Source organism: Gekko japonicus, unplaced genomic scaffold (genome assembly GCF_001447785.1).
Source record: "Gekko japonicus isolate JY-2015 unplaced genomic scaffold, Gekko_japonicus_V1.1 scaffold1387, whole genome shotgun sequence".
In the NCBI taxonomy this organism is placed as follows: Eukaryota; Metazoa; Chordata; class Lepidosauria; order Squamata; family Gekkonidae; genus Gekko; species Gekko japonicus.
Window position 1 is genome coordinate 133,713 of NW_015174881.1, and position 14,586 is coordinate 148,298.

The 14,586-nt window shown below is 42.3% G+C and overlaps 1 protein-coding gene across 3 annotated transcripts in view; it reads right to left on the reverse strand.

Moving 5' to 3' along the window:
- The window catches only part of WIZ (widely interspaced zinc finger motifs), a 28,116-nt gene extending 23,625 nt beyond the window's left edge, over window positions 1–4,491 (reverse strand). For 2 of the 3 annotated variants that reach the window (XM_015424886.1, XM_015424884.1), the window contains exons 1-2: window positions 4,043–4,491; window positions 3,421–3,786 (exon numbers count right to left, since the gene is read on the reverse strand). In XM_015424886.1, the coding sequence (XP_015280372.1) occupies window positions 3,421–3,786; window positions 4,043–4,439 (763 nt within the window). In that variant the 5' untranslated portion in view covers window positions 4,440–4,491. The remainder of the gene's footprint in view (window positions 1–3,420; window positions 3,787–4,042) is intronic. The other variant, XM_015424885.1, reaches the window with a different exon arrangement.
- Between the last annotated feature and the right edge of the window lie 10,095 nt (window positions 4,492–14,586).

The window sequence follows — 14,586 nt, forward strand, 5'->3', positions numbered from 1 at the left end:
TCAAACCCTCTGGTTTCTATATTTTGATTAACAGCATATTCAACAGAACTTATCGGTTTCATAGAAATAAGTAATCTTAAGACACATTACAAGACCTTTATGGAGGCACTTTCCTTCAAAGTCCCAGGTCTGGGAAATGGAACTGAATGAGAATCAGTTGTACTAACAGTTTTATTCTATCTTTGTTGAAAATTCCTTTTGGGAACCAACTATAGTTGCTAGAGACCAGATTACAGAATAAATGTGCATCCCTCTCTATTGCTTTAAATTGCCTTTTCATCAGAAATCCCTGTCTCATTGCAGAAATGTCCACTGCGGTCAGTTTGCTTGTAATGAGTGATGTACTTCTTGCAGCTTAACTTGCAACAAGATTTGTTATACTTACATAGTGCTCTTCCTCCATGGAGCCTGGGAAGGTTTGCATATGGTTCCCAAGCAGCCTCCTACACACCAGACCCTGCTAAGCTTTGGCACTGGAGGTATATCATGTGCCTCCAGAAATTCTCTGAGCCAATCATGTAATATTCTCAGAGGTCATATGATCTAGCCATGCTTGTAAATTTCCTCTTGAATTTAACAGCCTTTATACCTGCTATGGGACATTCCACAGACAAGAGGAACTCATACCAACTTGTTCATAATGCTAGGGCACCAGGAGGCACCATCAACACACACGTACCTTCTTTAAGCTACGATACTCTGTATGGAAAAATTCATGGTAGTGTCAAAGTTGTAAGTAGCATCAGAATGTGAACTTAGTGACTACTATAGTCTGAATGTTTTTGAAGAAGAGGCTACAATTCCAGACATCATTTTGATGTCACATTAGTAAAGACACACTGTTCAGAGGAAGTTTCTATGAAATGATACGTCATTCCGGAGAAGATCATAAACATCTTTGATACTACTTACAAATTTGACACTACTATGAAATTTTCTGTGATTATATGATTGTTCATTGACTATATTGTGAACACTGAATGTTTTGTACCATTTGGGTATTTAGCGTCTTCTATACAGTTTCCTTCGGGTTTGCTCCTATTGGAAAAGAGAGCTGGCAGCATTAACAGAAGAGCTGTTGTGAGAGAGATTTTTCACTCTAGAGAAGTACTTCCAACTAATTACACCTATGTCTGTTTAGTATGCCATTTTAAAATGCACTATGCATAATCCATGGAAGACTTTCCCACTGACTCAAGCAACACCTTGTGATATTGAACCAAAGACCCTTGCCAGGTACTGTGAGAGGAATAGGAGGATCAAGTGAACAAGATCAACCACATCCTGAAGTAGTCACTAACTAGTATTATAGCAAGAGATTGACATTTTTCATTGTATCAAAAGGCAATTATTCAAGTACTTGAGTATACTGTGCATTAGATTATTTAGTTTTATGCTGACTTGACTGCACAATAAAGTACATATTTAAATTACATCTGAAAATTCACATTAGTTGTATAAAGAGGGACAACAATTTAATGTTGCTTCCAAGCAAGGCACTCTGTTGGCAATGGAAATAGGTAGTACAATGCATGAACAGGTAAAAGGTTAAAGCTCTATATGTACTGGGTAGGAAACACATGCCAAACTCATATTTATATGTATGGTTTTTCAGTTTTTCCATAGTTAAAACTGCAGATCAGAAATGTGTTGCTTTTGAAATGCAATGTAGCTTAACTATTGAGAGAAACTGCTTCTATACTCCAGTCTTCTCAATCAGATAAAGCCATGTGGATGTGGGATGGGGTCGTGGCATAATAGTAGAGTATCTGATTTTCATGCAGAAGGTCCCAGGTTCAATCCCCAGCATCTTCAGTTAAAAGGATGAGATAATACATGACGTGACAAACTGCCACCTTAGACCCTGGAGAACTGCTGCCAGTCTGAGTAGACAATACTGACCTTGATGGACCAAGGGTCTGATTAAATACAAGGCAGTTTCATGTGTTCAAACTTGTAGCAACAGTACAAGAAAGGTTTCAGCTTTGAATTCAACAAATCAATAGTACCCCATCAGTTCATCAACTCAGTGAACAAGATTCAGATTGTTGGTGGTAAATGGCTTCATATTGCTAACATATAATTTAATGTGATATTTTAACATCCCTGTATAGTACAATATTCAGTCCAACAACAGGAATGCAATGAAGCAACTATTCCTGATTCTATATATATCTAACTACATACAGCAGTTTATCAATAAAAGGTGAAGTATAATCATATATAGATCCTTTCTCTAACTGGTGCATGCAGTTATCCATCTCCCTTTTCCAGTGGGCTCTAGGAGTGTGCAATATTTTTTTAATTAGTATATTTTTATTTGGGTCTATGGGACCTGAAAAAATTTCAGGATTTCTGAAAAATCCTGGATCCCAATACTGGTACAGTATTTGGATCTGAGATTTTTCAAAAATCCCAATTTTTTTTGGATCCCATAGACCCGAGAAGAAAAAATCCAATTAAAAAAAAAGAGCCTTGGGCTGCCTTGGCTTCTCCTGCAGCCTGGTTTAAACCTGGTTGAAGATTCTCTTCTCCGCAATTTGCATAATTCAAACCTGGTTGCAGGAGAAGCCAGCACAAAGGTGAGCCTCCAGGAACAATCTGCTCCCTGTAACCACAGCTGATCCTGGCTGGGCTTGCTTCTTCTGCAGTCCAGTTTAAACTGGACTGCCAGAGATGCCAGCCCTCGGAGCTGCTGTGCAGCACAGGAGATCCTAGCTGGGCTTGCTTCTCCGGCAGTCCAGTTTAAATTGGGCTGCAAGAGAAGCAAGCCCCAAGGATTGCTGTGCTGTGCGGAGCGCATTGCTCCCAGTGGCTGGTCTCACTCCTCCTGCAATTCAGTTTAAACTGGGCTACAGGAGAAGCCAGCCCCAGGAGCTGCTGTGTGCATTGCAGGACACTGCTCTGCAGCACAGGAGATCCTGGCTGGGCTCATTTCTTCTGCAGCCTGGTTTAAACTGGGCTACATGAGAAGCCAGCCCCAAGCTGAGCAAGCGGGAACAGTCTGCTCCCCACCGGCACAGATGATCCTCAGGCTGTCTTCTGCAATCCCTTTAAACTTTAAAGGGATTGCAGTAGAAGCACAACAAATAGCATTCTGCTCCTGCCTCTCTGCTGTTTTTGGATCTACCTAGTAGATTGTGGACAATTTTTTTCTGGGTTCCCCCCCCCCCCCCGAAAACCCAAATACATTTGGGATGTGGAAAACTATCCAATTTTTGACTTGGGTAGATCCGAATGCACATTGCTAGTGGGCTCCTAGAAAATCTGGCTGGTTCTTAAGTCTGACAAAAGCACCTCAATTTGCTATGAACAACATAATTTCCTGCATGCAGTTAAGATTATCACTGGGAAGAATAAATGAGGCCAAATGCATACATATTAAATATTCTAGGATGCAAGAAAAGTTTAACTGCTTACCATCTCTGAAGGACTGTATGGGTTCCTCTCCCCAGGATGAAGGGAACGGGGAGAAAGGTGATTGTGAAATGCTGCATTCAGATACAGGGGTCGTACTTTTGCAGGACCCAAACCCAAGCATCTCTCTCTCTTGGTTTGGGGGTGAAGGATCTGCTCCTAGTGCAGTCTGAAGCATAGGATGTTCTGATGAATTCGCTAGCAGCTCCTTCAAGATGTTTATTGGTGAGATGGTGAGCTCCCAGTTGGTGATTCCAAAATCCCTCAGGTGGGCCCTGGCATGGCTGGACAGCCCTGCACGTGTGTCAAAACCAGCTCCACAAAATTCACATCTCATTAAACTGAAAGTACTTGGATCAAAGTTTGCAACTGCAGAAAAGGGGGGGGGGAGAAAACCATCAGTTTTACTGATCACTGTCTGTTTAAACCAAGAACAACTTAAGGCAACTCCCCTTAGAACACATGATTTAAAAACAAGAGCACCACCACCACAACTAGACGTTGTAAGCATGCTGTAACATAACATCTCCTGTGGGGAGAGAATATATAGTGGAACATACATACCCATCTTCGAGGAAATAAAAAATATTAGAAAAATGGGGAAAATTATAAATTGAATACATACTACCTTTTTTCTTCTTCTTTTGGAAGGAAAATTTTTGCTCAATAGCTTTCACTTCTTCTGCAGAGATGAAGTGACGGACATTGTAGCTCACACCCACCCTGTTCAGGTGGCCCCGCACGTGATTGGCTAGGCCAATCCCATTGTGGAACCTGTCGGGACAGTATGGGCATTTCCTCTCCTCATTCTTCAGTATTGATGAATCTGTATCCAGAAGATCATCCAGTTCTAGAGAGCCTTCAAGAGGGGAGTCAAAAAAGAAGACATCTAAGGGAAGAGACTCATCCATTCCAAACTCTTGAGAAGGAGGTAATGCCTTTTTCTTGAAAATCTTAATCGTAGGTTGCTTCATCTTTCTGGGACAAAGGTTAAGCTGCTCGAGAAGAACAACAGGAACCATTTGACGTAACTGATGCTGCTGTCCTGCTGATGCTATGGAATAGTCTGTTGCTTTCAAAATGCCCCTAAAAGATCTTTTGAGGTCCAAGGCAGACTGAGGAACAGTAACAGGTCTGAAGTATCTATTTTCTGCTAATTCTATTTCTGTAGCTAAAGGGAATTCTTCTTCCATGCTGCTATCATTTATGGGTAGCCATTTGTGTTGGAGTTCTTCCAGACCACCTGGATGGCTTTTCATCTTGCCTCTCTCAGTCTCAGTGGGCCATGCTGTGCTTTTCTTCCTCATTTGTTTCCGGGCATATGGAAGTTTTGTTGAGGTAAGAGTGGACATTCCCAAGATCTTGTGCGAAGAGCTATAGGGAGCTCGTTTCCTAGCCCGAAATCCAGGCATTGGGATGTCTTTTTTATTAGTGCCATTGCTTGTATCAAGTTTCTGGTGGCTCACTATAAAGCCATGGAGCGATTCATAGTGGGCCATGGTTTCAGAGTGAGGTTGAGGAAAGAGCCTTTCTGGTTTGCCCACATAATCAGTTTCTGAAAACTGACCTGACCTGGCAGGGCTGTAGGCATCCCTACTAGTTCCAGGTTGATTGATGTCTGCATCAGAAATCTCCGTGTTCCAAGTCATATGGGAATGAGCATATTTCATATGTTCTTTTAAAACATTTTCATTTGGGGCAGGGAAGCTGCAAAGCATGCAAGTACTAAGACCTTTGCTACTACTGTGTGCATGTATAGTTTGAGGTACGTGCTCATTTGGCCTGAAGGGTCTATATATGTTGTGCACAGAGCTGTCCCATGGATCACCACCACCACCAGAACTTGCAAACAAGTTTACATTCTTCAAACCTTGATCTTTCCTTTCCCTGACATGCATCTTTGCATGCTGGACAAACACCTTAGAGGAGTTCGTTCCAAACACACATTTTGGGCACTGTAGCCTGGCATCACGACCTTCATCTGGGAATTCATTAAGCTTCTGAATTTCCTCAATGATTTTCTCTCTTGACTCCTGATGAAGTCTCCTGTGCTGCTCTAGAGAAGCAGTGTCCCCAAAAGCCCATCCACACTCATTACAGGTGAACTGACACTGACCTCCAATGCCCTCTCTGCCTTGATCCATTCCTAATCCCCTGTTGTGCTGAATCATGTGATCCACCAAATGTTCTTTCTTTTTAAAATAAATGCTGCATTCAGTGCAAGTGTATACAGTGGAATCTTCTTCCTGGACTTGGTCATCTTTTCCCTGTTCATCCAGTAAAGCATTGCACATGTAGGACCTTGTCTTATCATAGGTGCTACAGGAAGGAGGTTCCGCAGACCTCAGAGGAACACAGTCCATAGAGTCTCTCACGTTAACAGTCCAAGCATGTTTGCGGACAGCAAGGTCCATGGGCATCTGAGGCCCTGATTTCTGTAATGTCCATTCAGCAGCTTTAAGAGAACTTACTTCACCTAAATCAGAGTCTACTGCCTGCCCCTTCCTGGGGGAAACTGCACCTTCAGCGGTTTTTGTTTTGCTCAAGTGAGGATTTAACATTTTTCTAAATACTGGCAAAGCCAACAAAGAAGCTTCTCGTGCAGACTGTCCTCTAACGGAAAAGTTTGTAGCTATATCTACTGGCTTATTTATGTTTCTAGAGAGAGGCCTAAGCCTCTCATTGTGCTCAGGAAGCCAGTCAAACCTTTGAATGCCTTTCTTTTCCAATTCTTGCCTTTTGTTTAAATGTTCTTTGCTGAAGGCGTCTAACTGCTTTGGTTCATTGCTGTGGTATCTTTCTTCCCCAATAACAGTCTGTGCTCCAGCATGTGGCGGAGAACTTTCCACTGCTGCCTTGCTACGGTCTAAGTGCTCAAGATCCCCTTCCAGCTCATCAGTATTCATTTGCACAGTTTTTGCAATACTAGATTCTACTGCTGAGTCAGGTTCCTTTGGGTAGGAAGAATTTTTCCACCGATCTTCCTTAGAGCTTGTAGAATCCTTCAAACCAGGGAGTCTTTCTAAAGTGCTTTCTTCTTTGGAGACACTACCCATTGTCTCCCGAGTAGAGCAGTCCCACAAGACAGTCATGCTTCTTTGATCTGCCAACTTTCTAGATTCTGATTTGAAGCACCCTTTCTTGAATTTTAAATGATCTTCTGTCTTGATACTGAAAAGAACAACCAACACATATTGTCTAAAAGATATACATGGACTTCCTGCTGTAATGATACACACATTTATAATTATGGACCGATTTCCCACAAGTGCTGCTCCACGCTCGCCCTTCCCTTTCCCCCGATGGCACTTGTCAATTTCACACAAGCTGTAGTAGACGCGGGGGAAATTGCGTGAAGCTCTGGGGCAACATGCGGCTGCGCAGCGGCTTGTTTGAAATTGACATGTACCATCGGGGCAAAAGGGAAGAGCGAGCATGGAGCAGCACTTGTGGGAAATTGGCCATGGTCTATGAAAATACCCTATGTCTCACAGATGGGGGTCACGCATCTTACTCAACCCTCCTGTCATATGGAAATAGATAGGCTTGCCATTTCAAACAGACCATACGTGTCCATGCCTTTCTGTACACTACTATCAATAGAACTGTCAGCTTTCCTAGACAGAGTAAACTATGCCTAAAGACCAACTTTCTAGCAAAGTTTTGTCAAGCTATACTTCCATTGTCCTTTCGTAGATTTCACAAACAACTCATTTCTGCTTTTCTCCAACTGCCCAACAATGATCTTCCCCTTTGGTGCCAACTCATTCCACTTGCATGATTTTTCAAAGCAATTCAAAGGCTTTATTAGTGGGTTACACAAAATTTCATACAAGGCCAATGAGGAAGCACTGAAAGCAGTATACACTTTTTTGCAACATCAGGTACAGAAATAGCTATATCACCAAAAAAGGCTCTGCCAAGGACCGTAGTATCCATACATCACATAGAACAGTGGTTGAAATGAGAAGGGGAATTAGAAGGTACTGAACAGAAAAGCTGGTAGAATCCAATCCACTATTTCTACTCTGCTTCCTGGCTTCTTGTGCAAAAACATATAGCACATTAAGAGATACAAATCCCATCAGGGCTAAGTCTGTACTTCTGCTATTTCTTCTTCTTGACCACTGTCACATCCCTCCTCCATCACTGTCATTTTTTAAAACATGGATTTGCCTCACTGCATCCATGCAACCTTTCGTTTTAGATTCCTTACTCCTTTTTGGATGCTAATTTCTTTCAGCATAAGCTACATATGATACGGAGTTAGAAATATCCTTTATTATGTCTAGATTAGGCTGTAATTCACAAACCAAGCAACATCCATTTTGTACATGAATTTTTTGGAACTACTACATCTACACCTTTACAGATGTTGAACTGGTTGTGCGATCACTCTCCACCCTAGTCTTTGATTATAGTCCTATTCACCAAAGAATTTTCATGGGAAGACAGTCAAATGGGGTAGATATTGATTCAATTAAATTCTTTCTTCTATTTTATGACTGACATAATGTGTATGAAGTATTCTGAATACTCAACACACACTATATACTTGCTAAATATTACTATACTACATTTAAAGTGTTTATTTCTAAGTAGTAGTAACAATCCAAAATGCATAGCAAATTAAGTTGGTTCCGAAGGTGATGTGCCACTAAAATACTTTATAATAATAATAACCTTGCCATTAAGACACAGGCAACTCATGGCGGCCCCAGGACCTTGGGGTTTTCAAGAAAAGTGATGAGTAGAGGTGGTTTGCCACCGCTTTCCGCTGCATAGCAACCTCAGTCTTTCTTGTTGGTTTTCCATCCAAGTACTTAACCATGACCAACCCTGTTTATCTTCCAAGCTCTGATGACATTGGGCTATGTGGGGCTATTAGGATACAGTAAATACTTTATAGTTAGCTCTAAAAGCCACCATAGGCTACGATGCCATTTTACTGAGATTACTAGGAAGAATTACTTATTGGAGGAAGTTTGCAAAGTGTAAGTTTTCTTTCACTTTACTTTGTTCTATTCCTGACTTTTTGTTCTCTAAAAGGAGCGTGCCTGCTGAATTCTAAGGGCCACTGTGGTTACCCAAACATTGTTTGCTTTCCAGGATGAAAGACCTGCCTGAAGTGAACAATAAACGTTGCTGGGTTTTTGTAAAGAAAATATACTGTGCCCACTCCTTGGCCTATACCATCTCACATAGATGAATGCATGCAGAACAGAGGTCTACAGATCATCTTCCCAGCCCATATAGTGACATGGACTGCAGAAATGTAACAACAAATGGTTGAACCACCATATCACCTACAGACTAAATTTGTACGCCATCCCTGAACATTTCTACATGGGAGTAATGGAACTTATTTTCAGATGGATACATGCTGTCAGTTGATCCAATGAACTGAAGAATTAATATTATGACCCACTTCAAAGGCAGTCAATAGAAGTATTCCAGGAAAGATTACATGAGTAAGGGTAAACATACTAGCCTGAACATTATTATACTAAGCACAATGTTCCAGTACAAATGAAACATCTTGGGAACTGGCCTGGAGAGATTAAACATCAGCAACAGCAACATCAAAAAAGACCGTGTAATTTTTTTCTCTAGAAATTTTAACACTTTACCAGGCCTCCTTCCTGTGAGTAGTGATGGCATCAACACCACAAGGGGAAGGACTGGGTTCATCTAAAAGAGAGAGAGAGAGAGAGAAAGAGAAAGAGAGAGAGAGAGAGAGAGAGAGAAATAACAAAGCATACTTCAGTATGCAGAATACTGGGATTTCCAGTGTAATTTACAATCATGTAATTTTATAGCTATAAAGCCTTCCAAGCAGATAAACCAACCCAGTTTGTGTGCCTTTCAGGGTGTGGTTTTGGATTACCATGGGATTTCTAACCCATACTCTTTAATCCTGAGCACCAACAATTTGATATATAATCATTCCTGCAGTTAAGCAGTTTAAAATAAAAAAAACAGAAATACATTTGAAATGCAGCATGTTGAATAATCTTTCTTATAAGAAATCAAACAATTTGATCATGCTATGCCAGTCACTCCATCAAAATAGGAACTTGTTTTTTGTGTGAAGTCAGAGAACTCTTGGTCAACATTGTGGGTAACCACTATAATTACAGTGATCTGCCCCATCTATACTCTAGAACAGAGGTGTCGAACTCATTTGTTACAAAGGCCAGATCTGACATAAATGTCACTTTGTTGGGCCGGGCAACGTGTGCCATAAAGTGTAACAAAAAGACACTGGGGATATTAACTTTATAAAGATGATTTCAGATGTCAGATGGCAATAGCAGGCATGATTGGATTAGGTATGATATCCAGCGGGGTAGTAGGTGTGGAGATATCAGCACTGGTAACGAGACAGGAAACCTACATCTCAGTTTGGTACAGGAGAATTCAGTCCAGGAGGATGCAAAGAATACATGGAAATAAATCTGAAGAAGTGAGGAGTGAAAGCACATATCCTACCACAAATTTAAGGTGCTACTGGACTCTTAGTCTTTCTACTGCTATTAAAAACCACAACATTCAAAAACCATTGAGGGAACATTTTAACCTTCAAGGACATTCAGTTGCTGACCTAAGAGTAGCAGTGCTCCAACAAAGGAATTTTAAAGGGGGATTAGAAAGAGAGACTGCTGAATTGCAACTGATAATGAAGATCAAGACAATGCATCCTTCTGGACTGAACTGAGACCTAGGTTTCTTCTCTCGTTACCAATGCCTGCTATTGTCATTTGGCATCTGAAATCAATTCACTCTTCAAGATATAAGGACAGATGGACTCACATCCAGCTGTATCTGAGGAAGTGAGCAGTGACTCATGAAAGCTCCTACCCTGCCACAAATTTTGTTAGTCATTAAAGTGCTACTGGACTCTTGTTCCCTTTCACTAATAAAGATTGCAAGCTGTGCTGTTAGGTTTCTCTCCCCCCCCCCATCTATTAGAACTGGAAAGTGCTTTGGGACTCTCCCTCCCTCTCTCCCTCTCTCTCTGAAGACATGTGCAGGCACACAAAATCTTATACCTGGAATAAAACGTCGCTGGTCTTAAAAGTGCCACAGGACTCCATTTCTTTCTCTCTCTCTCTCTCTCTGGCTCTTTCTCTCCCCCTCTCTCCCCAGAGGAGGGGGGAGAGGAGCCCTCAGCCAATTGAGGGAGGTGTGATGGATTGCACAGAAAAGCAGGCTTTTAAAAATGATGCTTGTGTCAGAGTCAGGGAGTTCAAGAGTTAATCTTCCCTGAAGAGAAGAGTTTATGTGATTGGCTGCTCTACTCACTCTCTGATTGGCCAACAGGAGCTGAGAGAGGAAATAAAACAGCTGATTTGGAGAAACCTTTTGGTCTTTCACCTTTTGAGACACTTTTGGTCTTGATCTGAAAACTAACATCTAGATCACTAGCCAGAGGGTTTGGCTTCTGAGGGAAGAGACATCTGGGAGTCAGTGTTTTCTGACAGGCAATAGTCAGAAAAGTACTTCTACAGAGAGAAGAGAAACCCCATTGTCTTAAATATATTAAAACTGCTCTGAGGCAGAATTTAGATTCTCAATCAGGAAAGCTACAGAACAGCCTTATACAGACAAAAGATACTGGAGAAGGATTTGGCAGAAGATCTGGGTAGTTAGAATGAACTCCCATACAAGCCAAATAGTAAAAGGAGCTATTGCTTCTTAGGGACAAGGAGAATAACTTCCTGCCAGTGAAAGGGGATGGGAAGAGAACCCTGGTCTGATAAAGGGGAGAAGCTTAGACATCTCAGGAATTAGTGAAAAACTGTGGTATCTACAGGAAAACCTAGAACTCTGAAGGAAGAAATCTAGAAACTGTAAGCAAACGCTGTCCTCCAAAAGTTCTTGTACAGCTTTATTTTTTAAATTTTTTTACTTTTATTGAATATAACAATATTACAAACTGAAAATAGAATGGAGTGCAATCAACGAAGTACAGCAAAAGATAAATACAAATATAGATCTAAATATCACACTCAACAGATATAAATTAGCATTAGAACCTTCAACATAACATGAAAAGGAATAATTACAATTCATTCAGTGTGAGCAGAGAAGAGAGATTTTATTCTTGTCCAGTACATACCCCTTTCTTACACGCCCAGGGAAATACTGATTGCCATGTTGTGGTCAAGAAGCAATTTTTCTCCAGGCCAGTTTGCCTGGAAATCCTGGAGGTTTTTTGTCATCTTCTGGGCATGGAACAGCAGTCACTGGGGGTGTTGGGGGAAGTATTTGTGAATTTCCTGCACTGTGCAGGGGGTTGGACTAGATGACCCTGGAGGTGCCTTCCAACTCTATGATTCTAAGAAACATTACTAAGAACTGTGTTGTGCTGAAATATACTAAACAAGGTACCTCTCAAAGAATCAACTAGAAAGTCTTGAAACAAAACTACAAATACACTCTCTTGAATGCTCTAAGAATTCAACTTTGTATATATTAGAAAGTTTTTACCACAGCAGTCTCAAAACCTTGACTACTTCCATTATACATATGTTCCTTGCCTGTATAATAAAATCTTTATTCTGTTTTTGAAAGTTAATTTGCCTCAAATGCCATTTCACAAGGGTTTATAAAATAGGACAGCTCCTGTTTCCCCCCCAAGTTCCTATACTGAGTCTAAAGCCTAAACCAATATAAAAACTAAGGGTGGGATGGTTTCAAGTTTATATAAGAGGGAAAGAGAAGATATGCACGCTACTGTAGGGTGACCCAGTCACTGAGAGGGACTGAAGTTTTGACAGGAAAAATCTGCCAGTTGGGGTGATACAGTTGGGGAGATACAGGGGTCTGGAAAGGGAGACCTGGCTTTCTTTCTCTCCTCTGTGAAGGAGGAAATAGGGGAGGTCGGCCAAAGGAGCTGTGATGCAGGAAACAAGAAGCAGGAACAGGAAGCAGTAGAGAGCCAGTTGCTTGCAGGTTGGATAGGAGCCCTGCAAGGGCCAGATCCGGCCTGTGGGCCATATGTTTGACACTCCTGCTCTAGAAGATAACAGGGTTGCACTTACCTGTAACTGATCTTCATTGAGTGGTCTTCAGAGAGGAGCTTCCAAGCTTCTGAAGAAGCTTCTAGGCTCTGGAGTGCACCCCCTCCCCTCTATCTATAGGGATCCCTTTTCCCACCCAAAGGGTCACATGACAGAGGCAGGGTGAGCACTCTCTCCCTCAGTTCCCTTCGCTGCCATGAGGAGGCCCATGCAATTTCGTAGCCCACGGGGGGAATGGAGGGAAGGATACGTGACTGCACAGAAGACCACCAATGAACAGCAGTTGCAGGTAAGTGCAACCCTGTTTTCATCTTTGTGGTTTCTGTGCAGTCCCACATGGCAGAATAGCAAGCTTACCTGCCCAGGAGGAGGGTGTGGGCTGATCAACAGAAGATCATCTGTAATACCGCTTTTCCCACTGATCACATCGCTGCCTTGCAGATGTCCTCCAGGGCAAGTCTGGCACGAAAGGTTGCCGAAGATGGCTGAGCCCATGTTGAGTAAGCTTTTAGTGGCATAGGGCAAGAGATCTTAGCCTCATGGTAAGCTGTTCTGATTGTAGGAATCACCCAGCAAGAAAGTGACCGTGCTGATGCAGCTTTCCCCTTATTTGGCCCTCTGAAACATATGAATAAGTTTCTGTCTTTTCTGAATCCTTGTGTTATTTTTTAATAAAAAAGGAGTGCCCTCATAACATTTAGTGTGTGACACGTTTGTTCCGATGCTGATGTCAGGGACGGGAAAAATGATTGAGGTGAAATTGCGAGACTATCTTAGGGAGGAATCCTATGCTAAGTCTAAGCATTACCTTGTCCAGATGGAATTTAAGAAAAGGAGGATCACAATGTAGCACCCTTCGCTTGCTCACCCTCTTAGCAGACATGATCGCTACTAGAAAGGCAGTCCTGTGTGATACAAAAGACACATCAACACTGGCCAAGGTTTATACATCAACCTTGCAAGGACTAAGGACAAACTTCATCAGGGAACCAGGGGTACAATAGGTGGAAACATATTAAATAACACTTTGAGAAACTTTTTGGATTCCAGCATGGAAAAGACCTGCTGACAAATGACTGGACTGTGGAACACTGAGATGGCAGCTTTTTGTTGTTCAGTTGCACAGTCGAGTCTGACTCTTTGCAACCCCATGGACATCACGCCAGAAAGAAAGAAAGAAAGAAAGAAAGGGAGGGAGGGAGAAGGAAGGAAGGAAGGAAGGAAGGAAGGAAGGAAGGAAGGAAGGAAGGAAGGAGATGAGGAGAGAGGAAGGAAGGAAGGGATAGAAAGAAGAAGAAAAAGGAAAGAAAGAGAGGCCCCCTCTACTGGTGGGCAGCCATTAGAGTGCTCAGTTTGGCTCCTCCCCTTCCAAGTATGGGGAAGCCAAAGGGAAGGTTGAAATGCCTTCCTGACCTTTAAAGCCAGCAGCCTTGCAAATCTGCCTGTCAGCGGCTGGCTTTAAAGGGTGGGGCAACCATTTCAAGGCTCCCTTTCCCTTCCCCTCCTTTCAAACTGAGGGAAGCAAAAGGGAGCCCTTTGCGTCCCACCCTTTAAAGCCAGCAGCCAGTGTGTCCACCCATCAGCTGCTGGCTTTAAAGGGTGTAGAAACAACAGAGAGATCATGGAAAGGATGCAAACGATGATGAAAACAACCATGATGTAGTATTATGAAAATATATTTAGACTGCTGTTTTGTAGTGAGTAGTGTTTCTTCAGCAATTAATAAAAATGTACGCATACACACAACGGAATTTGCATATACTCCCATTTCCCATGACAGCTTTTTCTCAGTGTGCTGCGTAAGCAAAAGCAGGTTGCTTACCAATCACTGGTGATCTTCGAGTGGTCATCTGTGCATTCACACCCATGGGATTCAGTGCGCACGCGCTGGATCGATCGGTGCTGTAGCAAGCTCTTTTCTAATGGATTTTCGCATCCAGTCTCTCCAGGCATGCGCAGGAACCCCGCTGCGCATGCCCAGAGGGGTGGGCACGGACATCCCACCAGTTCCTTCAAAGTACCGCCGCAAATCAACCCCCATTCAAAAATGTAGAAGCTGACAGCAGCGGGGAAGGAGGGCGGGTGGTGTGAATGCACAGATGACCACTCGAAGATCACCAGTTACTGGTAAGCAACCTGCTTA